Raw genomic sequence first — 27,456 nt, forward strand, 5'->3', positions numbered from 1 at the left:
TAGAGGCTGCATCTGTCGACAGGAGAGTTTCTGCAGGTATAGTAATACAACCTCCCTGAACATTAGCTACACTGACAGGACCACTCTTCTCTTGGCATAGCTGGATCCAGACTGGGGGCTTTGCCAGCATGGCCATGTCGGCTAGCGAGTGTGATTTCAATAGGAGCAAGGCACTTAAATACTTCTAAGGATCTTCCATGCTGCTTCTGCATTCGGCATCTGTGGTATGTCCTCTTGCAAGGAGCTAGCACCACCTTTGTGGATAATAGCAAAGTGGTGACTTTCTCCTGCTTGTTTTTCCATTGTGAAGAACAGCAGCTGTTTGTAGCGCCAGCCCCAACAATACGGGTGTAGTTTCTTCTCTTAATGATTTACAAACGTCAAAGTCTGGATGGCGCATTTCACTTCCCCTCGTGCAAAACTAAAGCAAAGGCAGCTCCATGCCCCGCTGGCTGAGCCCACTTGCTGACGTGCTGGGTATGCCAGGGAGGGGAACGCTTTGCAGCTTTTCTATAGTATTCAGAAGGTTGGAGCTGGGAGCACTGCATACTCAGCCTGTGAGCCCCTCATAACTCTTGCTGTCGATTTGATTGTGAAGTTGCTTTCCAAGGATAAACTAAAGTGATAACAGGAGCAATTTTGGTCCTAATATATAGAAATTAGAGCTCAAAAATCTAAAAATTAACTTCAAGCCAGACATTAAATATACTCCTCTGTCAGGAGAGCTGAAGGTGCAGTGACCTGTTTATAGGGTGCACGTAATGAGCTTACATTCTCCACAGACAAGGCCAGTAAGTGGGGGGAAAAGAAACAAGTGCAGGGAGCTGAAGTGACTTGCCTGAGTTCACGCAGCAGGACAGCATTGGGAGTAGAGCCCAGGCATCCTGAGCCCAGGCCAGTACCCTATCTCCTAGCCACCATTTCCTAACGGGTGAAACTCTAGGGTTTGGTTCAGATGAGCATAGGTACCCTTTGAAGGTTCTCTATCTCCTCCAAGACTCTCCCTTTCTCTACCTGACATGCGCTATCCCCCACAATAGCCATTCAAGCTCCTTTTCTCCTCATGACATCAAATAGATTCCAGCTCTCCCCCTCCCCATGCTCCCAAATCCCATCTTACCTCGTGGACTTTAAGGCCAGAAGGTACCATCATGATCACCTAGTCTGACTTGCACATTGCAACCCACAGAACCTCATCCACTCACTCCTATCATAGACCTGAGCCCTTTACAGGGGGCTAGGGTGGGAACAAGCAAGGTGAAGAAGCTGTGTCTAGGAGAAGATAGTCGAAGACAGTAAGGGCCTTATTTGATGTTACATGGAACAATGACCTGCAGTAGGTTCAGGAGGAAATGATAGGGCTGTTCAAACTGACCTGATTGATAAGAGGGCCAACCAATGTGTATCTTGCACTTGATGAATTTAGCTTAGGAGAGACACTTTTTTATTTTTAGTATAGAACAGTGATGATTGTTGTATTATCCATGACTAGTTACTATGGCACATTAAATCAGAAAAGAATCAAATTAGAGCAGCTTTGTTAGTTACATGGGATGGTTAGTATAGAATTTGTTTCCTCCGGGTGCTATTTCTGCCACTCTAGTCCCTGGGCACACAATTTAATATAAATGTATAATAAGTCTTATTATAAACTGAGGGTATATTATTCTGGAAGCTACCAAATTGTGTTCTGTCTTTACAATCAAACTAAATGAGAGATCATAAAAATCCCTGTTGTGAAGACGTGATGCTGAAATGCACTGGGATTCAGACTACTTAAGAAAATCAGGTGGACGAAAACAACAGCATTCAAAATCATACCTGTGTCTGGTGCAAGATCTCAGATCTTCTCCCTCATCAAATCTATAATAAAGTCTAGATTTTTAAGAGATGAGAATACCAGGCTGATGGATTTGAAGTAAGTAAAACAAGGCCACTACCCCTTTAACTCATGAGCGAGCACATGAGTTATGCTGGCTTTGCTCTCCCCTCAGAAACAAGGGCAAGAGAAATTCATTGGGCTAGCACCAGGCAGAGAGAAAACAGAAAATTGCCCTGGTGTAGTGGTGCAGTATGAAGCATTGAAAGGGTTGCTAGATTCACTGAGACACTACTGAGTAGAAAATTGTGTCTGACCATGTGGAGAGAATCAATGGAGATGGGTCAGCTCTTGTTAATTAGTTTGCTGTCTGTTAAGCCAGTAGCCATTATGCCCTCTATTGTCCAAACCCAGGCTCTGCAAATGTGCCATTTCATTTTGGCAGAAAAAGTCAATCCGCAACCCCCCGAAGGAAAACTGTAGCAGATTCAGGCTATTCTGTTAAACAAGGCCTACAAACCTGAAGATCAACCATTCGTATGTTTAACCAGTCTTAGAACAGAAGCTTATGAGAGTTCATTAGAACACGGCAAGACAGGTTTTGCTGACTGTAGCCTCAACATGGATGCTCCTCAGGGCAGTGGTGAGCTGGAGCCGGTTCGCACCAGATCGCTGGAACCGGTTGTTCAATTTAGAAGACTTCTAAATTTAACAACCGGCCAAAAGTGGCGCCTTAGGCGCCAACTCCGTGGGTGCTCCGGGGCTAGAGCACCTACAGGGAAATTTTGGTGGGTGCAGAGCACCCACCGGCAGTTCCCCACCCCGGGCCCGGCCCCAGCTCACCTCCGCTCCACCTCCTCCCCTGAACGCGCCGCCCCCCACGGCTTGCCGCGAATCTGCTGTTCGCGGGGGAAGCTGGGGCAGGCTGAGAAGCAGGTGGCGGCTTCCCGCTCAGGCCCAGGGAGGCAGAGGGGAGCTGGGGCGGGGGGAGGCCCGAAGAGGGCCGCCAGCACCGCAGCAGGTAACCCAGGGGGGACGCAAGGGAACCGCTCCCCGCCCCAGTTCAGCTCAGCCACCCTCAGCCTGAGGGTGAAGCCGCCACCTGCTTCTCAGCCCTCCCCGGCTTCCCCCACGAACAGCTGATTCGCGGGAAGCCGGGGGCGGAGACACAGGGTGGGGCGCCGCGTTCAGGGGAGGAGGCAGAGCGGAGCAGAGGTGAGGTGAGCTGAGGCGTGGGGTGGGGAGCTGCCGGGGGGGGCTCTGCACCCACCAAATTTTCCCCATGGGTGCTCCAGCCCCGCAGCACCAGGGAGTCGGTGCCTAAGGCGACACTTTTGATGTGGTCAGTGGGGTAGCGGCCACTCCCCCCCGGCTACACCCCCACGCCCCTAGGAGCCAGAGGGACCTGCCAGATGCTTCCTGGGAGCTGCCCCAGGTAAGCACTTCCGGGACTCCCCACCTTGCCCTCCGGCAGGTCCCTCTGGCTCTTAGGGGCGGGGCGGGCACCCACTACGGTGGCCCATGAGACCCTCCTGCCCAGTTCTGGGGGCAGTCAGGGGACGGGGTAGATGGGGCAGGGGGCCCAGGGGGACATCGAGGAATGTGGGGGGGTTGGATGGGGCAGGAGTCCTGGGGGGCAGGGGTGGGCCACGACCCCCTTGTGGGGTGAGGAGGGAACGGGTTGTTAAGATTTTGGCAGCTCATCACTGCCTCAGGGTGAGCATTTGCTGAAATAAGCCCTATGCAGAACCAGCAAGATACCATCATGGAGGAGGGAGCTACAACACGAAGAGTAAAGAACAGAGGAAGGAAGGATGTTTTGTAGCTAAGGTACACAGAAGGTACAGCCCAGCGGCAGCTGGCATTATTCAGTAATTATTAGGACTGGCAGTTGTTCCAAGCTATACCCAATTACCTGGGTGCCTGCGCTCAGCTTTCCTAATAGTAAAATGGGGAAATGCCACAGGAATGGAGTGAAGCTTAGGGTCTGTAAAGCAAGATTAGAGAGATAGATGGAAGTTTAAAGTAACCTCTGTGCCACAAAGGCTGCCAACGGTAGAGAATGATAATGATATTTAGGGCCGTCAAGCAATTAAAAAAATTAATCACCATTAATCGCGCTGTTAAACAATAGAACACCATCTATTTAAATCTTTTTGGATGTTTTCTACATTTTCAAATATGTTTATTTCAGTACAACACAGAACAGTGTACAGTGCTCACTTTATATTTTTGATTACAAATATTTGCACTGTAAAAAAAGAAATATTTCTCCATTCACCTCATACAATAACTGTCATGCAATCTCTTTATCATGTACTTACAAATGTAGAAGTACAAAAAATAACTGCATTCAAAAAGAAAACAATGTGAAACTTTAGCGCCTACAAGTCCACTCAGTGCTACTTCTTGGTCAGCCAATCGCTCAAACAAGTTTGTTGACATTTGCAGGAGATAATGCTGCCCACTTCTTGTTTACAATGTCACCTAAAAGTGAGAACAGGCATTTGCATGGCACTGTTGTAGCTGGTGTCACAAGATATTTACGTGCTAGATGCGGTAAAGATTCATATGTCCCTTCATGCTTCAACCACCGTTCTAGAGGACATGCATCCATGCTGATGATGGGTTCTGCTTGATAACGATCCAAAGCAGTGTGGACCGACATGTTCTTTTCATCCTCTGAATCAGATGCCACCAGCAGAAGGCTGATTTTCTTTTTCAGTGGTTTGGGTCCTGTGATTTCCACATTAGAGTGTTGCTCTTTTAAGACTTCAGAAAGCATGCGCCATACCTCGTCCCTTTTGGAATGCACTTCAGAGTCTTAAACCTTGGGTCGAGTGCTGTAGCTATCTTTAGAAATCTCACATTGGTACCTTCTTTGCGTGATCAATCTGCAGTGAAAGTATTCTTAAAATGAACAGCATGGGCTGGGTCATCATTCAAGACTGCTATAACATGAAATAATGGCAGAATGCGGGTAAAAAGAGCAGGGGACATACAATTCTTCCCCAAGGAGCTGTCACAAATTTAATTAACACTTTTTTTTTTTTTTTTTTTTAAATAAGCATCATCAGCATGGAAGCATGTCCTCTGGAATGATGGCCAAGCATGAAGGGGCATCTGAATGTTTAGCAGATCTGACACTTAAATACCATGCAATGGTGACTACAAAAGTGCCATGCAAACACCTGTTCTCATTTTCAGGTGACACTGTAAATAAGAAGAGGGCAGCATTATCTCCCGTATATGTAAACAAACTTGTTTTTCTTAGCGATTGGCTGAACAAGAAGTAGGACTGAATGGACTTGTAGGCACTAAAGTTTTACATTGTTAAATAACTGCATTCAAAAACAAAACAAAAAATCAACATTTGTAAATTGCACTTTCACGATAGAGATTGCATTACAGTAGTTGTATGAGGATAAAAAATAGTATTTTTCAACTCACATTTTTACAGTGCAAATATTTGTAATTAAAATACTATAAAGTGAGCACTGTACACTTTGTATGCTGTGTTATAATTGAAATCAATATATTTGAAAATGCAGAAAACATCCAAAAGTATTTAATAAATTTCAATTGGTATTCTATTGTTTAACGGTGTGATTAAAATTATGATTAATCACAATTAATTTTTTAAATTACAATTAATATTTTTGAGTTAATTGCAGTTAACTCAGACGATTAATCGACAGCCATAATGATATTGTCTCTCTGGCACTCTTCTGAACCACGGCTAACAACCCCCCCTTTGTATAATAAGACTATTCCCAAGAAGAATAAGCATTATTTCTATTTATGCTACATGCATTCATTCTTTGTGCATCTCAGCCCATTTACAGTTATCATATCCTAGCTGCCTTTGGGTCTGAGTTACCGCTGAAAAAAAACAACCCATGACACAGTTCAAAATCATGCAGATAATGTTCCATTACCACAGTTTGAACACTTGCACAAGGCTGTTACATAGAAATTTAACATTTAATCTTGGGTAAGAACAATGCTGGAATAAGTTTCAGTATCTACGAACAGCTCAGTAAAATACAAGTAACAGCTCACGAATGACCCAGTCTTCCATTTGTATACACTATATTCCTAACACCACCTCAGGTCAGAGCTCCAGCTTGCTCAAGAAACAATAATAATAATCTGCCACTTCTTTAAGTGAGCCTATGGGATACTTTATTATCTATGAGCCACGTAAACAAACTAAATATCCTCACATCAGTTACGTGCAGCCAGAGCATCTCAGAGGGAATTTGAGTAATTTCTCATGTTTTGACTTTGGATTCTCAAAAAGGCTCCTTAGAGAAATAGCTAATTCCATGTGTATTTAATCAGATATAGAAAGAGATGTATATTTGCAGCAATATCAGGTGCTGCCTCTATACAGTAATGGGAAAGAGATCCTGATAGAGGAAGAACAGTAAGGTGACTCTATACAGTATTAGATTTCATTTACAGTTAACCGCAACCACTTCCAGAGTTTCAAGCTGCTGATCAGAGCTCTGGGTATAATGCTTTTAGTGGAAACATGGTGGTAGGAGAATGCAAAGAAGCCATAAGGTACACGACTTCCACACAAATCAGACAGGTAGTCTCCAACTTCACCCTGGTCTATGCTTCAGTTTTGCCAAAGTATACATATTGGTCAGGGTATGATTTCCCCCCCTCACCCCGACTGCCATAGCTATGCCAGCAAAAGCTCCAGTGTAGATGCAGTTGTATCTGGAAGAGCGACAGGTGGGGATATTTCCCAGGGAATGCCTTACTGCTAAATGATGAACTAGCAATTGGCTGAGCCCTCAAGGGTTAACTCATTGTTTTTAATGTAGCCTCACACGCTACAAGGCAGAAGGAATAAACGGGGACCGGGGGGGGGGGGGGGAAGAAGACAGCATAGCAGACAGAGACACACACCGTGTGTGTGTGTGTGTGTGTGTGTGTTTCCCCTTTAAGTATGCTGATCCCTGTCTTAAGTACACTGCCTTGTTAATCAGATCAGCAAGCTGAGACCCACCTCAGCTGATGCCTCTGGGACTGTCCTGTCCCCTGCCTACTCTATGGAGGATGGGGTAAGCAGGGTGCAGGTGGGACACCCTGACATTAGCTCCCCTCTTCCCCCCCCCCGTCTCCCCACCCACACAGCAAGCAAGAGGCTCGGGGAGCAGCTCCAAGGCAGGGGGCAGGAGCAGGAGCAGCACATGGCAGTGGGAGGAGGAACAGCTGAACTGCAGCAATTGATAGCCTGCTAGGTGGCTGCCACACAGGGAACTTAGGGGAGTGGGGAGCTGCTAGGGGGGCGTCGGTCCACCCTGGTTCCAAGCCCCCACCAGCTAGCTCCACCGGGCTGCTCTTCCTGCAAGCAGTGGACAAAGCAGGCAGCTGCCAAAGGACATTAGAAGGAAGCATTGTGCAACTTTAAACAAGCATGTTCCCTAATTGATCAGCAACCTAACTGTTAACCGGGATGACTTTAGGTGAGGATTTCCTATACATAGGTCAGTACCCAGGATCCATTGTCAGAGTGGAAAAACTGCAAAATCCCACCCTGAGCCAGGAAAAGGTAGGCGGCCTATCACTTGAGGGGATTCACTCAGACCAGAAAGGAGAGGTGCAGCTAGCTAGTGCCAGTCAGAGTGCGTGCTGGTTCTAGATACTACAGGGCTAGCAGCATTAGGCAAGCATACGTGGTTTCAATGATAGAAAACACAATTATCACCCCTAACTGCTTCAGCTACCTTGTAAGCTAGGAGGGAAGATATAACAACTTCTCCTATCTAAACTTTCTCTCTCTCCAGCAACTTTCACTTTGGCCAAACATAAGACTGGCCATACTGAGTCAGACCAAAGTTCCATCCAGACCAGTATCCTGTTTTCCAACAGTGGTCAATGCCAGGTGCCTCAGAGGGAATGAACAGGTGATCATCAAGTGATCTGTCCCCTCACCCATTCCCAGCTTCTGGCAAACAGAGGCTAGGGACACCATCACTGTCCAATAGCCATTGATGCATCCTCTATGAATTTATCTAATTCTTTTTTGAACCCTGTTATAGTCTTGGCCTTCACAACATCCTCTGGCAAAGAGTTCCACATATTGACTGCGTTGTGTGAAGAAATACTTCCTTTTGTTTTAAATCTGCAGCCTATTAATTTCATTTGGCGACCTCTAATTCTTGTGTTATGAGTAAATAACACTTCCGTATTTACTTTCTCCACACTAATCATGATTTTATAGACCTCTATCACATTCCCCCTTAGTAGTCTCTTTTCCAAGCTGCAAAGTTCCAGTGTTATTAATCTTTCCTCATATGGCAGCCATTCCACACCCCTAATAATTGTTGCCCTTTTCTGAACCTTTTCCAATTCCAATACATCTTTTTTGAGATGTGGCGACCACATCCGTACACAGTATTCAAGATGTGGGTGTACCATAGCTTTAGATAGAGGCAATATAATATTTTCTGTCTTATTACTTATCCCTTTCTTAACTCCCAACATTGTTCGTTTTTTTTGACTGCCGCTGTACACTGAGTGGATGTTTTCAGAGAAACATCCACAATGACTCCAAGATTTCTTTTTTGCGTGGTGACAGCTAATTTATACCCCATCATTTTATATGTATGGTTGGGATTATGTTTTGCAATGTGCATTTTGTTGCCCAGTCACCCAGTTGTGAGAGAGCCTTTTGTTCGCAGTCTGCCTGGGACTTAACTATCTTGAATAGTTTTGTATCACCTGCAAATTTTGCCATCTCACTGTTTACCCCTTTTTCCAGATCATTTATGAATGTGTTGAATAGGACTGGTCCCAATACAGACCCTTGGGGGCACCACTATTTACCTCTCTCCATTCTGAAAACTGACCATTTATTCCTATGCATTGTTTCCGACCTTTTAAACATTTACCAATCCATGAGAGGACCTTCCCTCTTATCCCATGACAGCTTACTTTGCTTAAGAACCTTTGGTGAGGGACCTTGTCAAAGGCTTTCTGAAAATCTAAGTACACTATTATCCACTGGATCCCCTTGTCCACATGGTTGTTGACCCCCTCAAACAATTCTAGTAGATTAGTGAGGCCTGGTTTTCCTTTACAAAAACCATGTTGACTCTTCCCCAACAAATTATGTTCATCTCTGTGTCTGACAATTTTGTTCTTTACTATAGTTTCAGAATAGTTTGCCTGGTACTGAAGTCAGGCTTACCGGCTTGTAATTCCCTGGATCACCTCTGGAGCCCTTTTTAAAAATTGGCATCACATTAGCTATCCTCCAGTCATTTGGTGGGAGCATGATCTTTCAGGCACTGGTCAGCTCAATATGTATTTTCCCTGGAAGGCAATTAGGATAGAAGGAGTACATATGCATAGACCGTCTATAGACTAGGTGAAAAGGTGTACTGTTTATAAAATGGTACCTCCCTCAATTTAGATAAGGCCAAAGGACTATCTAATCCTGAACAAATCACATCCATGATGTCCAATTTCCACTTGCTAGCAAGGCAGTTTTTAAAAACAGGCATCAAATAAGAGGTGCTACAGGCAGCACTGCAGTGTTACATCCATGCTTTCTGTACATCCTTCATCCAAGTGTCACAAGCAGCTTTTTTAGAGGCCAAACAATTCCAAGTTTATATTCAGCTTTTCCTTACTTTCCTCACTCAGGGAAGTCCTGTTTTTGCTATTCACAATCAATATGAAATTTGTGCTTTATACAGTGTGGCAAAAGTGGGTAAAAGCAGGAATTGAAAGACAGAAAAACATCAGTCCTGAAAATACGTTTAATGTCTAATCTTATACAAAAGTGACAGCGTTTCAAAAAATATCAAATCCTGTATTTATAGCTTTTCGCTATCATACAGCAATATTTGTCTCATCTAAAGAAAATACAGCAGCAGGTGATAGTCTATACTTTAAAGATGTGATTGCTTATATTCCATATTGTAAACAAATGCAGTATGCCAATCTCAAAGCACAAGTCAAAACAAACTTCTCAGCAATTTAACTTAAATGATGCATAGAAATGTACAAATTCCATTGCTAAAGCTTCAGGCCAGAAGTTGCTCACACTTGACATTATATGTGATAAAGTTACTACACAGCATATAGTGACAACTTGAGTTTTTTTACACAATACATTAACAGATAAACCCTTTCACGGCTATGCAAGGACCCTTGCTCACAAAACGAAGGGGATATGAAACAGTTTTTATGACTTCAAGAAATATGAATATACACTGAAAAAGTGTCCCATATGTATCTGAATTTTAGCCTAACCTTTCCTGTAATAAATCCTGCCTATTCCCGGAAGAACCCAGACATCTATTTTATTTACTTTTGGAAATCCCCATTTAAAAAATAATTTGATATGTTCACTTTGTATTTTCTACATCTGGCCCCTTCCCCTGCAAACAGATCCAAACCAGTGCACGTTCAACCCACGTTGTGACTATAGGATCAATTTCTTTAAATAAATGTATGTTTTCCTTAGATCAATTTACAGACTAAGGCCGCACATGTCAAATGCACTTGACCAGATGCAACAAAGCACGTTTGCTATAGTCACTTGTAGAAGTTGGATCAGTCTTGGAGAAATTTAAGTCAATTCAACAATGAATTTTTGAAGTCTATATTCTATGGGAATAGAATTCTACACTAAATTTATGAAATATCCTATTTTAAATATTTCTTCTGGTTCTGATTTCCAGTGTTCATAGATACTATGATTTATGTTGAATATTAGGAACAAGTCTTAATTTGTTGTGTTCAGTTCCACTATTGTCTTCCTAGTACAAAACACACACCTATCTTGGCTATTTAGTAGACCTCATGTCAATATGCTAGAGTGGCCACAGCTCCTTCACAGACTGCACTATTCTGTAAAATTTATTTCAGGGTTCTTGCAACTGCCATGGACACTATGGCTATGTATCCATCATCACTACCAGGCCAGTGAGTTTATTTTTAAAAGTCCACTACTCTGTGCATGCAGACGTCCCTAGTAAGGAAGGGAAGAGAAAGTTACCTTGATTTCACTATGAAAAGGGATTTCCTAATAAGCTGATATATTACTAATCCTTCAGTATTTCTAATTCAGTTTTTTAATTCCACTAACAGATGCTAAATTAAGATTTCCCAGGTTGGGATAAAATAACTTCTGCATGATCACAGAAAGTCCAGGTAATCAAAGTACCATAATGAATTTTAAAAAGCCCAAGTCTCAGTGAAGAATGCGTCTTGGTAATGCAAAACTATCATTATGATAATTCCATAAAGATTCTCAGTCAGGAGAATGAAATTGATAGCAGTGACCCTTCTGATGAACACAGGATTTCTAGTCATTCAATTAAAACCAAATCAGATCATGTCATTCAGCGAGGTACAACATATATTTAGGTATGAACAAAGGGACTACCCAATTACTATGTTCAATGGAGCTCTGACATAACACTGGCTCATTTTAAAAATATGGCAGAAGGGAGATGGATTTTAAGGATCTACCTAGGTGATAGGACTATGTGGAATGCCAAAAGCAGCTTTTTGCCACTGGACTATTTTAATTTAACTCAGGCTTAATTTCCAGGGATGCTGAAAAAAAGTTCTGCAGAGTTTACATAGCTTGGCAGCAAAGCCAAGTTAAGAGACAGCATCATCTCCTAGTGGGAATCAGTTTATCTTCATGTAGAGAACAAGCCAAACTTCCAGTCACCACGACTAATTTTGGGCTGGCAAAATTATGCCCTCCTTTTCATGCACAGACCTCACATTTGTGGATTTAAATGAACTGAACTGCACATCCAGCTACTTGATTTGCACATAAATGCCTGTTTGTGAACTTGAACAGGTGTGCATACAAGTTAGTACTTCGGCCTATGACTGCTCCGCTGTAGTCCCAGAATCGGAGAGAAATTGTGCTTGAGAGTATATTAAATAAATGCCAAGAACACCTTCAAATTTCACATGCTCCATTTCTCTTTAGTATGTTGAATTACTGTAGCATGTTTAAAATAAAGAGATTTCATAAAGAAATCTCAAAATACGTTGTTTTTACTGATATTCTGGAATAACCTGAAAATAGACAAAAATATGACTATCCATCCATTTAGTGACCCCCACAAGTCTGGTATCAAAACTTAAAGCAATCACCGACATTTAATGTTTAACTTTTTAGTAAGACTTTAGGCCTGATCCTGTAATCCTTACTCACTTGGCAACTCCCTTTTTTCCCCCCAAAGGAACTTCTGCCTCGAGTAAGAACCACAGGACTTGACTTTGTTTGCTCATCCTAATTCACTTTAATAAACCAAAAGATGCCAGCATATGAGCAAGTTAAATTTATGCAGATTGCTCCTTCATACCTCAGAAGTACATACAAGAGGCGAGTGCTCTTCACAATTCCAAAAGTTACTGAAACAAAATTTTTTTAAAAAAAAAATCTCTGTAAATAGTGGATGAAGGTGGAAAGCTACAGTACTTTGGTGCCCAGCATGAATTCAGCGGTAAGGCTGTAAAAAATTAAAAAGTGAAATTCAAGGTCAATTTATGGCTTTAGCAAGACAATACATCCTCAAATCAGCACTAAGTAAATGTCTCAACTAAAGGCAAGGACAAATTTAAGCATACAAGTCAATTGTTACTATGGTGGTTTTTGTTTTGTTTTTTACCGGTAGTTCTACATTCTAAGCCTATATGTCTACACTAGAGACCGTACAGTGGTGCCCCTGCAAGGTCTCCTGTGTAGCCGCTCTATGCCAACAGGAGAGAGCTCTCCAGTTGGCATAATTAAACCACCCTGCAACGAGCCGCAGTAAGGCTATGTCAGCAAGAGAGCGTCTCCCACCAATATTGCACGGTCCACACTAGTGCTTCTGTCAGTGAAACTTATGTCTGTCAGGAGGGTGTTTTTTTCACACCCAATTGACATAAGTTTTACCCACAAAAGTGCTAGTGTAGACAGCCTTTGATTCTAGTCTCTATATAAATAATTCGCAAAAAGAAAAGGAGTACTTGTGGCACCTTAGAGACTAACAAATTTATTTGAGCATAAGCTTTAGTGAGCTACAGCTCACTTCATCGGATGCATTCGGAATGAAGTGAGCTGTAGCTCACGAAAGCTTATGCTCAAATAAACTGGTTAGTCTCTAAGGTGCCACAAGTACTCCTTTTCTTTTTGTGAATACAGACTAACAGCTGCAACTCTGACACCTATACAAATAATTCTTTCCATTCTCTTGTTTAAGCAAGGGGTTCTAGCTGCATGTTCATATTTAGAAGACAAATCAAAGTGATGCCTGAAATGGAAGTATTTTTGGAAGGCCAATAAAATACAACCCTAAAGACTACCATCATACTTCTCAGGCTTAGTAGTATTTCAAATCTGAGTTAGCTGCCTAAACTGAGCGTTCCCATACTTTTAACTCCACTAGGCAGATAATTTCCCATTAAATTGTTAACTGGAAAAAATACATAGCAGTTCTAACAGACCATACCATTTTATTAAGTGGTCTTTCCACTGCCCAACATCAGTACTTGTGTGAGATGAATTTTGGAATTGTTCAACATAGTACAACTTAAATACTCACATGGTGACCACCAGGCATTGATGGAGTACCAGCAGGACCAGATGGCACTTGAAAAGGATTAGGGGGTGTAGGATATAGTCCTGGAGCTGGATATGATCCCGTGGGTGGAGGAAATGGACCGGGTGGTGAAGGTCCCCATGTTCCAGGTGGGACAGTACCCCACGGTACTGTAGGTGCAGCCCCAGGTGTCTGGGTAGGAGTGGCATATGGCCCTGGGGGTGGATATGGCATACTAGGTGCAGGATACTGCCCTCCCATTGTTGCTCCCCATGCTCCAGAAGGCATGGATCCCCATGGCCCAACAGGAGCAGGAGGTGCAGCTGGCTCTGTTGGACCACCATATGGTCTCGGAAGCTCTGGAAAGGGCATATTTGGTGGAGGATATTGCCCTGGCGGGACAGGACCTGGCACAGATGGGGGTGGATATGGACCACCAGGAGGAGGGCAAGAGGGTCCAGTAGGAGGAGGTGGAAATGGAGCAGGCGGTCCAGGTGGCATTGAAGGATACATTCCTGTTGGGGGTGGTCCAAATGGTACACTGGAGGCTGTTGTATTTGGTGGCAATCCAGATGGCCCAGTAGGTGGAGCACTTGGGGTGTTCCAAGGATTGGAAGTTGGCCAGCCTTGTGTTGGTTGACCAGTTTGTTGACCAGATTTTGTATTGCTCACTTTGGAGGTTTTAGCAGGGGAATGATCCGGTAAAGCATCTGCCAACTAGAAAATACAGCACCAGTGAGACTGCAAACTGCCTACTATTGTAATCACTAACTGTACATTTACAAATTACATACAATATTGTTAGGTAAAGCTATATTAGTTCCCGCATGGTTGTGCTTAATTTCATATAGCTTCTCTCTTCAGAATAGCTTCTCTTTAGAATAGAAGTTAAGCATCTTCTACACAGCTACCTTGAAGGCAGTGTGTTGGAATTACATTTCAATACTAATCTCAGACCTGAAAGTCCCAAGAGAGACCATCTGACAGGTTAGTATATTTAGCCCTCTGCATTGCTCTACTCACTCCAGAGCTAATACCCATAACTGCAGCACCAGAAGAACCACCTCCCCGTTTTTTTCTTAAATAACTGTCTGGAATTCAGAATCAAGTTGCTTGGCCAAGTGATTTTTAAGAAAGAAATGTAAATTACTTACCGAAAAGTCATCAGCTCCAGACATTTTACTGGGGAAAAAAATAAAATAATGAGAATTACTTTCAACAAACTTCAAAGTATTTCAGGCAAGAGCTTGTAAGAAAGCTAATTCCTACCTATTTGTCTAGGTTCAGCGCACACAGCAGTTCTACTCTACTAGATGTCAGTGTTTCCCCAACCATGGCTTTGATTTTAGGATTCGGAGAGAACAGAAATCCATCTGTTGCCAGGGTGGACTAAGGTAGTTCTCTCATGGGTGAAGAGACAGTTTTAGTAGGTCCTCTGTCAACATTACAGTTCCAGCACATCAGGGAACCAGTCATAACATGGTAGATGGGACCTGCCTATGCTCTAAACTGGATCATATAACCAAGGCTTAAAAATTCCACATGCTTATGGCAAGTTGGAAGCTGCCCCAGGAAACTACTCTCTGTTTCTGCATAATCTAAACTCTTATTTTTAGTAGTATTAAATTTGTGAAGACAACCTTCAGAATATGAACTGACTAAACAGATGCCGTCTTCGGGAATCTAAAGACAAACCATTCCATTGTCTATTGCTGCTCAGAACTTTCCCAAACTGCAGCAGGGTGAAAACTGACCCATCTTGTCAGTTTTTATTACTCCTATTTGGAACAGCAGGGGCAGCAGTGAGCTGAATCAAACCAGTTTCAGTCTGCTGGTTGGGCAAGTTGAGGGATGGCTACTCATTGAGGGTGCCCACAAACAAAGGAGGTGCAGAGTAGTGGAGATAGTTCATAGCAACCAGAAATCTCGAGGGATAGACTGGTTAGCAGATGGCCCTTCGTCACTATGGCGGAAAGGCTAGAGGGAGGAATAAAGAAGTGGAGGTGCAAAAGTCTGTAGTGTAGACCTGGCTTTTGGATCAATCTCTGGCTAGCAGATTTAATCTTCAGGCTATTAGATCTCCAATTAACTTCTAAGCCCTATGGTGCATAGATAGGTGTGAAGTGGGCAGGAGCGAGCTGGAGAGACTGATGGACAGAGCTTAAGGCCAGAAGGGAGCATTTTATCATCTATTCTGGCCTGAAGAAAAGTAGAGATTTGTGGGGAAAGAGAAAAGCTTTTCTAGGGCAGGAGTTAGAATACAAAACGTAATGGGAAGAGAACAAACAGACCTCAAATTCAACTCAGGAATAGATACCCATGATTTATTATAGAAAAAAGACAAAGGGCAGTGAATCCGGAAAGGGAAAGAGAACAACAAAAAGCAAAACCAATATAAATAGGGCTGGCTGAACAGTGTTTATTGACTATATTGACAAATGTCATTGGTCTTTATCAAATTGTACATTCAACATGTTTTGCACTATTTGATCGAAAACACTATTTGAAAAATAGTGGCTGAATATCTGTAAAATTAGTCACATTTATTCAATGAACATTTTTCTGTGGTGATTGACAACGTTGCCGTTAAAAACAATTCACAACTGTTTTATTCCATTAAATTACAAAGGGATATAGCCTGGTGTGAGGGTTTAACGATAATTTTGACTTTGGCAAGTAGGCCTAACCCTCAAACTAGTAGACGTCAAGTAAAATTTAAAATGCTCTGTGCATAAATGGGCGAATCCCATGCATGTATCTCGTGCCAGGTCAGAGGACAGTCCTTTTAGATCTAGTATCCCCTACCGTGGTTATATTTTTAGTATAGACTTGCCATACCAGTTTACCCATCCCCTTTTCAGAACCCTAAAAGTAAACCTTTAAAACGCATTAGATACATTAAGGTGAATAAATAATATTTTATGTAGTTTTTCACTAAAATGTTTTAGAAATATTTAAATTAATATTCCATTCAAGTTGTTCAATGCACGGAAAATACAGGTACCCCAAGGATCTGGACTGGGACCTGTGCTGTTCCACATATTCATAAATGATCTGGAAAAGGAGGTGAACAGTGAGGTGGCAAAACGTGCAGACAACACAAACTTACTCAAGAGAAAAAGAACAGGAGTACTGACACAGCTGCTACACTGAAACCTGTCATTACTCAAGATAGTTAAGTCCAAAGCTGACTGGGAAGTGTTACAAAGGGATCTCTCTAAACTGCATGACTGGGCAACAAAATGGCAGATGAAATTCAACGTTAATAAGTGCAAAATAATGCACATTGAAAAACAATCCCAACAATACATACAATAATGGGGTCTAAATTAGCAGTTACCACTCAAGAAAGGTCTTGGAGTCATTGTGGATAGCTCTCTGAAAACATCCACTCACTGTACAGTGGCAGGAAAAAATGTGAATGTTAGGAACCATTAGGAAAGGGATAGATAATAAAACGGAAAATATCATAATGCCACTTTATAAATTCATGGTACGCCCACAGCTTGAATACTATGTACAGTTCTGGCTGCTGCATCTTAAAAAGATATATTGGAACTGGAGTAAAGAGAAGCGCAACAAATGTTTGGGGTATGGAATAATTTTCATCTGAGGAGAGATTACAAAATCTGGGTCTTCATCTTAGAAGAGATTAAAAAAGGAGGGATATGATGGAGGTCTATACAATCATGAATAGTATGAGAAAGTGAACATGGAAGTGTTATTATCCATTTATATGAACACAAGAACTAGGGGTCAGCCAATGAAATAGACAGCAGGTTTAACACAAACAAAAGGATATACTTCTTCACGGAGTGCACAGTCAACTTCTGGAACTTGTTGCCATGGGATTTTGGAAAGGTCAGAAGTATAACTGGGTTCAAAAAATAATTAGATAAGTTTGTAGAGGATAGGTCCATCAGTGGCTATTAGCAAGATGGTCAGGGATGCAACCACATGCTCCAGGTGTCCCTAAGCCTCCAGCTGTCAGAGGCTGGGACTGGATGGATCAGTCCGAATTTCCCTGTTCTGTTCATTCCTTCTGAAGCATTTGGCACTTGCCACTGTCAGAGTCAGGATATTGGGATAGATGGACCATTCGTCTGACCCAGTATTGTCATTTGTATGCTTCAATTAAAGTCTCAATAGGCAAAATGCCAGATCAATTGGTAAATGCCTCATTTGAAGTTTTTTTTCCTTGACACTCTTCATATATGCCTACAACTAGTTATGGTATGTCTACACTTGCGCTTTAAAGTGCTCAGACTTGCTGCACTTGGGGGAGTGATTTTTCACACCCCAAAGCCAGCAAGTTAGAGCGCTATAAAATGTTAGTGTAGACAGGCTCCGAGCGCAGGAAGAGTGGATTACTAGGAGCGCTGGGAGAGCTCTCTCCTAGTGCTTGCGCGCGATAACACGCACACTTCAAAGCGCTACCGCAGGAGCATTCCTGCAGCAGTGCTTTGAAGTTTCCAGTGTAGACATACTCTTAGATGCAGTGGAGCTGTAGCCACGTTGGATCTAGGATATTAGAGAGAGGGAAAAGTTATTCAAGTTTAAGAGTTTGTCAGGAAGTGGGAATGATTACAGAACTGAAAGAAAGAAAGAAAACCTAAGTCAGGCTTCCCTCCATTTGTGGCAAGACAAAGGAAATTCTGTCTTATAAAGACCCCTGCCTCTGGAAATACCCTCCATGGCAGCTCCATGCTGTGCTCCAACAGATCCCTCAGCTTTGAGACACCAAGCCTCAGCAGCCTCCACCTATATATACAGCCATGACAGGGTGAATCAGGGGAGGGGAGATAGAGCTGCCAGAATGGCCTGTGAAAAGATTCTGATCCTTGTTGCCAACCACCTCCCTCTTCCCCCAGCATTCAGGTTAAGAAGAGGGCCTGCTGGATACTCCCACTACTCCGACCCAGTGATATGGGGCACAACATTCCAGCAGCCTCCAATTCCATCCACCAGCCCCTCTTCCACAGCAGAGCCAACAACTGGACTACATACTCCTGAAGTCACAAGTGACATTTACAGTGACTTTTCTGAATTATGAACTCTGCTCAAATCACGTCCAACCCTCCTGCTGCTCACTCTCTCTCTTTCCCTAACACTACTCAGTTAACACTAACACTAAGTTCTGGTGATCTATTAGCCATTCTTTTTCTATACTTCATGCTTTACAAAAAGCCCTGTCTTTCCAGCTTCCCTCCACACCAAATATATCATTCAGTCTGACCTGCACAATAATTCTTTACTATAGGACTATAAATACAACTTGTACATGTGGAGGAGATGTGCTAATAATTAGGTCATTAACTAGCTGCTGAGATTTGATAATCTCCGTCCTTGTGCCACCACAACTGGTCTTGAACAGGAAAAAGGGCTTTGTAGGATTTTTAAATTTTATCTGGAATTAATCAGCTATTTCCAGGACAGGCATAGCAAATGGCACAGCAATGCCATAAACACACATGGTTCTTGGTACCAATTACTTACAACTCAAGAGCCAAGTTTACTTCATCTTAAAAAACAAAATAAGAGTGTTTTTTGTAGAAGACTGAACTATTTGGACATGTACGAAAAGAGAAGTTTTGAAAAACTTACACCTACCCCACTCTTCTCCTTCCTGCTGGGATACCTGTTTGTTGCTGCACCACGTTTTTATTCTTTCACTTTCTCTTAGCACAGTGGTTCTCAAACTAGGGCCGCCGCTTGTTCCGGGAAAGCCCCTGGTGGGCCAGGACGATTTGTTTACCTGCCGTGTCCGCAGGTTCGGCCAATCGCGGCTCCCACTGGCCGTGGCTCCAGGCCAATGGGGGCTGCGGGAAGCGGCGCGGGCCGAGGGATGTGCTGGCCGCCCTTCCTGCAGCCCCCATTGGCCTGGAGCGGTGAACCACGGCTAGTGGGAGCCACGATCAGCCGAACCTGCGGACACGGCAGGTAAACAAACCTGCCCGGCCTGCCAGGGGCTTTCCTGGAACAAGCGGCAACCCTAGTTTGAGAACCACTGTCTTAGCATTACGTAGCTTCTATTCTCAGATTCATAGGGTTTAAGGACAGACGGGACCATTAGATAAGGTCTGAACTGTACATCAGAAGCCATTCATTCTCATTGTTACCTTTGTACTGAGCCTAGTAACTTGGGTATAGGGTAAACATACTCTCCAGAAATACTCCCATTCTTGATTTAAAGACATCAAGAGATGGAGAATCCATCACTTCCTCTTGGTATTTCTGGCTTCTTATGCTCTTGTTGTGCCTTTCTCCACTAGGTTAAAGAACGCTGTAGCACCAGATATTTTCTCCCCTTGAAGGTATTTACACTCTAATCAAGTCATCTTTTAATCTTCTTTTCAATCAACTAAACAGATAGAACTGTTTAAGTCTCTCACTGCAAGGCATTTTCTCTGCCCCTCAAATAATTTTTGTGGCTCTTTTCTGCACCCTCTTTTATTTTCAACATACTTTTAAGATATGGATACCAGAAGTGTACACAGTATTCCACTAGCGAGCCCTTTCTTCTTTATGCTCATCCTGGATACCTCACAAGAAATATACAGAACTTTGGTGCTGATAAATTGAGAGATGAATTCAAAAGAAACAGCAGAAAGAGTATATGGTATATAACTTCAACAACATGAACACTGAAGAATTATCCTTGAAACTAGATGGGCAGACATTACCGAACATGCAATGTTTCGAGTATATGGGTTTCAGAATCAGGGAAAATAGGGAAATTAGAGCTCAGATTATAAATGCCTGGGAGGGGAGGGAAGGGAGAGAGAGAAATCCTGTACTATGTGACAAGAAGATACCAATAAGATTAAAATGGAAATATCTATAAAACAGTGGTCTATCCAGTTTTAGTGTATGGTACTGAGGGCTTTTCTACACTTAAAACGCAACAGTGTAGATAACACCTACGCCAACAGGAGGGTTGGCATAGATAATCCTGAGAGGTGGTAGCCAGGTCAATGGAAGAATTCTTCTGTCAACCTAGTGGTCTGTACACGGGGACTTAGGTCATCTTAACTATGCCACTCAGGGATGTGGATTTTTCCACACCCTGGACCAACAGCTAAATCAACCTAATTTTCTAGTGTAGGCCAAGCCTGAGTGTTAGGCAACAAAGAAGAAACATGAGCAAGTGATCTGTCCCTCAGAAAAGGAAATGCTGAGGTGAATAAGTGGTGTAAGCAGGAAAGACCATGTGAGGAACATGTATGTTAAAGATTTCAGAGTAGCAGCCGTATTAGTCTGTATTCGCAAAAAGAAAAGGAGTACTTGTGGCACCTTAGAGACTAACAAATTTATTAGAGCATAAGCTTTCGTGAGCTACAGCTCACTTAAAGAGACACTTGAAATAATACCCATAAATTAAAAAATTACGGTTTGGTCATGTAAAGCACAGTCCTGATAACCATGTGGGTAAGAGAATTCAACAGATAAAGAGTAAAGGAAAAAAGAGAGACCAACCTAAAAACAAGTGGTGGGATGTCATAAACAAAGACATGTTAGCATATGGTGTGACAGAGGATTATGGCTACAGCTACATTTTAGTCACAGGTATTTTTAGAAAAAGTCATGGACAAGTCATGGGCAGTAAACAAAAATTCACAGCCTGTGACCTGTCCATGACTTCTACTATATGCCCCTAACTAAAACTTCGGTGCTGAGCAGCGGGGGGAGAGGTGGGTCAGTGGGCTCCCTACCTGGCTCCCTGAAAGCGATGCCATGCCCCTCGGCTCCTAGGCAGAGGCACAGCAGGCTGTGAGTGCCCACTCCGCAGCTCCCATTGGCTGGGAACCACAGCCAATGGGAGCTGTGGGGGCAGTGCCTGCGGGCAGAGGCAGCATGCAGAATCGCCTGGCCACCCCTCTGCCTAGGAGCTGAGGTAGGGACATGTTGCTGCTTCTGGGAGCCCCCCCAGGTAAGCGCCGCCCAGTGCCCTCACCGCACCCCAACCCAACCCCCGCCTCAGCCCAGAGCCCCCTTCCACACCCAAACTCCTGCTGCTGCTGGCCCAGGGGCTGCCCGAGCATGCACACGCAAATATAAATTGTGTGTGTATGTATATATATGTATACACACACACACACACACACACACATACACACACACACACACACACGAGCCCTTTTTGCCACACCTCTCCACTGGGAGCTCATATACAGGTGCTTGTCCACTAAAACACCCTAAATCCTTTTTAAAGTCACAGCTTTCCAGACTTCAGACCCCCCTATTCTACAAGTATGCATTCCTGCATTCCTTATTCCTAGATGTACCACTCTGCATGCAAATGTACTGAAACCCATTTCGTTTGAACAGGCCGAGGCTGCCAAGTGACACAAATCACATTGTACGAGTACTCAGTGCTCTTTATTTACCACTCTTCCATCAATGATTTGGAAGTCACACTGATAAAATTTGCAGTTTGGCAATGTTGCTGTGTCAGGCCTAGTCCCAAACCCTGAAGAACCCCACTAATCTATGATAAAGATTCCCCACTGACAAATTTGAAGGCTGTCAATTAATCTATTTAGCTGGTACATAATATTGCACATTAATTCTAAAATCAGAATGTCATGGGATACTAACTCAAACACCTTAGGAATATTTAAGTATTACATCTCACATGATCTGAACTAAGGTCATACTGAAAGGAAACAGACTCCCCAAAGGCTTTCTTCAATGAGGCGTCCTTGTGCCCAAGTTAATACACATGTTAATAAGCATTTATAAGCTTAATGGACAAAATGCTTTTTTTCAATCAAAAAATGCAGTCAAGTTTTGGGGTTTTTTTGTACTATCACACTAGATACAGCCGAACCCGTTTGCTTTTTACAGGGTTGTGTAAGAACACAGCACTCCTTAGTAAAAATGCTATTTTTAGGATCAGCTACTAAGCAACAAGTCAACCGGGTACCAAAATGCCCCCCGATGTACTGCAGCATGCTGCCGCAGTAAGTGAATTCCTTTGTGCAACATGTCGTGTCCTCCCAAGGGTGCCGTTCGTTTAACGCCACTGCGCCGTGCGCACAGCTGGCAGCTTTGAGGGATGGCTCTGTGCAGGTCGCACGTGGGGTTCGCACTTTGAGGCGCCTCCTTTCTACAGGGCTTTTAGGGGGATAAAGGGCAGCGCGCAGGAGGCAGCAGCTAGGTCAGCAATCTCGGGGGCTGATCCCCTAAGCAAGGGGGCGCACGAGGCACCTGGGAAGGCTGAGGCTGAGCCTCCACGGTTCGCGTGACGCATCCCCATCCCCATCCCCATCCCGCAAGGGCTCGGCAGCGGCTGCCAATATAAGCGAACAAACCCTCCCACGGCGTGAAAAATAAACCCCCAGAGCACCTCAGGCAGGGCGGAGAGAGACCGGAGTCTGCTCCCCGCGCACAGTCCTCCCTCCCCCGGGAGGGAACCGGGCCAGAGGGTCAGACCCACCGAGGCCACCGCTAGGATCTGTGAGAACGAAGCCCGCCTGGGCCTGGGCCTGGGCCTTCCCCCCCCCCGGCCTCGGGCCCCTGAGCCCAGCCCCGCAGCGCGGCCCGCCCCGACTCGGGCCCCGACTCGGGCCCCGCCGGGGCCACCTTCCCCCCGCCCGTGCTGGAGGCCGCGGCCAGAGCGGAGCCACCCAGGCGCGCGCGGCCCGGGCTCAGCGGCCGCCCTACCTGCGAGGGGACTCGCTCGGCGCAGGCGGAGGGAGGCAGCAGCAGCAGCAGCGCGACCCAGCCTCGCCCCCGGAAGCGGAAGTGCGTCTCTTCCCCCGCCCGGAAGGTCACGCCCGCGGGGCCCGCCCCTTCCCGACGCAGGAGTGGGCGAACCTCGCCCCCGCCCCGGCGGGTCACGTGCTAAAGACCCCGGCCCGAAGCGCGAGCGGCCCTTCCCGGCGCGAGGTGGATCACGGGACACCTTCCAGCCTCCTCCAGGCTCCCGCCCTGCCCCGCTGCCGGTTGTGGAGGGCGCCACAGCGGCCCCTAGTGGACGGCAAGAGAGGTGCTGCTGTGAATCCCCCAGCTCGGGCCATTAGCCAGAGCGCCCTGCCTTCCACTAACGTTGTTCACGGAAATAACCCCCTGCAAGAAGGCAAGAAAAACCCAAATAAAACAGCAACAGCCTAATGTGAAATAAGTCACATGACCGTTGCCCCTGTTTAAGGTGAAACAAACAATGAAACAGCAGTTCTCAGGGCAGGAAAACAAACACACAACCCAGTCATCAGAAACTGAAAAATTCTGACTTAAATCCCCCACATGCTGGGGATCTGGTGAATAAAAGAAGACTACAATGGGGTGGGGGGTTGGTTATTTGAAGAAAACCTGGATATTGTGGTGATTTTTTTTTCATAAAATGCTTCATTTTTTATGAAACCCTAATTTTTATTTAAAAACTTGTTATCAGAAAAATGTCAAGCAGCTGTAGCAACCATATACATTTATATATATAAATAATAAATATACAAACAACACTTTGCACTTGTATAGCACCATCCAGCCAAAGATCTTACTCTGTTACAAAGGAGGTAGGTGTCACTATCTGTCAGCCTGTCTAGTGATCTATCTAGGACTCAAGGAGCTCAATCTATTTATCTTAGCATGGAGAAGGTTAAGGGGTGCCTTGATTACAGCCTATAAGTACCTACATGAGGATTAAATATTTAATAATGGGTTCTTCAGTCCAGCACAGAAAGGTCTAACATGATCCAATGAGTGAAACTACACAAATTCAGACTGGAAATAAGGTGTAAAGTTTGAAGAGTGAGAGTAATTAACCATTGGAACAATTTACCAAGGGTCATGGTGGATTCTCCATCACTGACAATTTTTCAATCACTATTAGGTGTTTTTCGAAAAGATCTGTTCTAGGAATTATTTTTTGGAAGTTCTATAGCTTGTGTTATCCAGGACGTCAAGTTAGATGATCATAATGGGCTTTTTGGTCTTGGAATCTATGAATCTGTCTATGAGCTCCAAATATGGTACCTAGCACATATAGCCCTTGCTATTGAGTCTTCATCTTAATGAGCATAAACCCTGCAATGTGTTATTTAAAATTATATCATAGCATTGGTGATATATTTAGGTAGGATTTTGGGACATACTCCTGCCTGGCACTCCAAACTGTAGTACCAATCCCACAAACATTTTTGTATCTGAGTAGACCCATTGAATTCAATTAAATGTATTCATGTGAGTATGCACGTCTCTGAAGAATTGGGCCCCTCATTTGATGCATTTTACTGTTGTCGTAAATGTACCTCTTTTATCACTTTCCAAGGTCTTGCTCCTGCTCCCCTTTGAAATCACTTACCAAAGTACCACTCTCTTCAATAGGACCAAAGACAGGTCCCAAATGTTACCATAGCTGAAATGGGAATGAGAATGCTATAGCTTTGCTGATGCAATTTATTTACATAAATTATTATTGCCTAAGCCAAAATATATTAACTACAGCCCCAATCCTTTTATGAGGCAAATGATGATTTAATAGTATCCCTGCTAATCAGCTCACGAGGCATTTAATGAAATACAATGGATCATTTAGGCCAGCTTCAGCAATTCTTTACTACTGTAATTTTATCTTTGGGTTTTTAGATTGTCTGGCCAGTATCATCACCATTTATGCTTGTACCAGAACAACCCTGACCAAGTTGGAAAAATGAGGAAATAATATAATAGTAAAATGTATCCTCTTGCCAACAGTGTGCCATTCACAATGGTTCATTTAGTAACATACTCCAGATTAAGGGGTCCAAGCATGGCAGCTGCTCAGTGCCCCAGACTGTGTAGTGAACACTGTAGTGGCAGCTGGGGTTCAGATAGCATGCCTGCCCTGTGCTGAATAACCTGGTAGCCAGGACTCTTAATTAAAGAACATTTGTGTAGCTAATGATGGTTACAATGTATAACCTTAAACGTTGACCTAAAGCTGCCCTAGATCAGTGGTTCTCAAGCAGAGGTATGCGTACCCCTAGAGGGTACGCAGAGGTCTTCCGGGGGTACATCAACTCATCTAGACATTTACCTAGTTTTACAACAGGCTATATAACAAGCACTAGCAAAGTCAATACAAACTAAAATTTCATATAGACAAATGAGAAAATGAGCAATTTTTCAGTAATAGTGTGCTGTGACCTTTTGTATTTTTATATCTGATATTGTAAGCACATAGTTTTTAAGTGAGGTGAAACTTGGGATACGCAAGACAAATCAGACTCCTGAAAGGGGTACGGCAGTCTGGAAAAGTGGAGAACCATCGTCCTAGATCCATCACATCCATAATACTGCCAGCGTGAAGAAAGAGAGATCTGGCATGTATTGCCCTCCTTCTTCCCCCAGGAAACAAAGGATTGTGAATTTTTACCAAAGATACCTATTTGCACATACAGTCTTTCATTTCTTTGTGCGAAGGCATATTTTGTGTATATGTGCAAATGTATACGTTGCAGGTGCAAAAGGCATGAAGGCTGGAAAATGTAGCCTTGGTTGTGATTTGCTCAAGGCCACACCACTGTGTGTAAGAGCCAGCTACAAAATTCAGGAGTTCTGACTTCCAGTTCCATGCTGTATCTACCAGTCAATATTATTTGTTCATTCTAAAATATGTAACTGTAACCTCACTACTGGTACGCAACTCCCATCGAGGTTAATGGAAGTTATGTGAAAGTATCTGATTGTAGAATTTGGCCCTTAATTAAAAAAAACCTATTTTACATTATTTTGCATCATTCATTTTGGGAATGGGGAATGTATGATGCAAATGATGACTTCAGAAAGGATGTTACATGTAACCATACACAAGGCTATGATTAAACAAAGGCCCACATTAGAAGTACACTCTATAGTAGCTTGTATTTTTCTTTAGTGGCAGAGTTGTCATCCTTAGCTACTCATTGTAGATTGGTATATGAGAAAGGTCATTAGAAATACTTAATCTAGAATGTAAAATATGAACAAAGTGTCAGCAATGCTATTCCATGTGAGAACTGTTAGCAATTGCATTGTCCATGAATACAAACATTGGCTTCCTTGGGGTTGCAGGAGTGAAAAACGAGGGTGAAATTTGCATATTGTGCTTCCATTATATTTCACAGGAATTGAACTGTCATTGTTCCTACGGAGTCAGATTTAATCTTTTTCAGGGACAACAGCAGAGATGTGGAGATGACAAACATCAGAGCCAGGAAATCCAATCACACCCTCCAGGCTGTGCATATCACAAACAAGCTATCCAGAGGAACAACAACAAAATCTTTTTTTTGCACCAGCTGTGTGAATCCAGCTACTCGGACCCAAGAAATCCATAACAGAATGGAGAAAAGAAGCATCTTTTACATCCAGCCTAATAAAAGGATTTTTATTTTTTAGCCCAATAAAAGTTCTGGAAAACAAAATTACTTGTAGTTAAGACAGGAAGAAATTGCCAAAAGCTTACAATGGAATAGAATGTGAAATTAATCTGCAGTTACACAGAGCTGGTTCTTACTGAGTTACTTCCATTTTTATATCCATCATTGTGCACTGTGTACATCAGGCACTCTAAAGAATTAGCTGACCCACCCTGAATCTAGTTTGTAAAGGATACCAAATGGTATGTTCAGTGCATGTGGTAAGCTTTTATGTGCTTCTCCCCTATGGCCAATCTCAGACTGATAATTTATTTCAGAAACCCTCATAAAATAAATCATGTTGAAAAAGTCGCTGTCTTCTAGTTAATAATTGCTCTTTCTCTAGGCAGATCCTTACTGCCATGAAGATAAAATCAGAAAGCTGGTTTAATGTGCAATGAAATGGAAAATGCATCCCATTGAGAAAATGAGATTAGACTGGGTTTAACTGGAAAAGAAGCAGTGCTAACATAGTAGAACCTTTGATTCTTCCGGAATTATATACAGGTGGTCTGTCACTAGAGACACTTTGATAATCACTTAGACTCTGGAACAAGGGGTGAATTCTGCAGCAAATTCTGGGCATGTCAGTCTGGGGAATATATGGGACCCTGATTACATGTCAAACTACTGTTCGAACTTTTTTCAGGCCTCACATACGTGGCCATCTGAA

The 27,456-nt window shown here is 43.4% G+C and overlaps 1 protein-coding gene and 1 long non-coding RNA gene across 8 annotated transcripts in view; one reads left to right on the forward strand and one right to left on the reverse strand.

Annotated features, from left to right (window-relative positions):
• Positions 1–27,061, forward strand: part of LOC122460838 — a 40,720-nt gene extending 13,659 nt beyond the window's left edge. The window contains exon 3 of the long non-coding RNA XR_006282390.1: positions 26,538–27,061. This is a non-coding gene — a long non-coding RNA (uncharacterized LOC122460838). The remainder of the gene's footprint in view (positions 1–26,537) is intronic.
• MAPK1IP1L (mitogen-activated protein kinase 1 interacting protein 1 like) lies at positions 9,590–23,190 on the reverse strand. Of its 7 annotated transcripts, none has more exons than XR_006282387.1 (5): positions 23,068–23,123; positions 22,037–22,105; positions 14,556–14,583; positions 13,028–14,118; positions 9,590–12,795 (listed from the first exon to the last, which is right to left on the reverse strand). XR_006282387.1 is itself a non-coding variant. In XM_043517708.1 (5 exons), exons 2-5 carry the CDS (start codon positions 22,054–22,056, stop codon positions 12,316–12,318), a joined length of 774 nt encoding a protein of 257 aa, XP_043373643.1. In that variant the 5' UTR covers positions 22,057–22,105; positions 23,068–23,121; the 3' UTR covers positions 9,590–12,315. The 7 variants fall into 7 exon arrangements, 4 of the variants coding, with proteins under 4 accessions (XP_043373643.1, XP_043373644.1, XP_038261220.1 ...); XM_043517708.1 differs by having other exon boundaries at positions 9,590–12,327; positions 13,405–14,118; positions 23,068–23,121; XM_043517709.1 differs by having other exon boundaries at positions 9,590–12,327; positions 13,405–14,118; positions 22,037–22,102; positions 23,068–23,084.
• Positions 27,062–27,456: the final 395 nt, after the last annotated feature.

The sequence above is a fragment of the Dermochelys coriacea genome, chromosome 6 (assembly GCF_009764565.3).
Source record: "Dermochelys coriacea isolate rDerCor1 chromosome 6, rDerCor1.pri.v4, whole genome shotgun sequence".
NCBI classification, from domain to species: Eukaryota; Metazoa; Chordata; order Testudines; family Dermochelyidae; genus Dermochelys; species Dermochelys coriacea.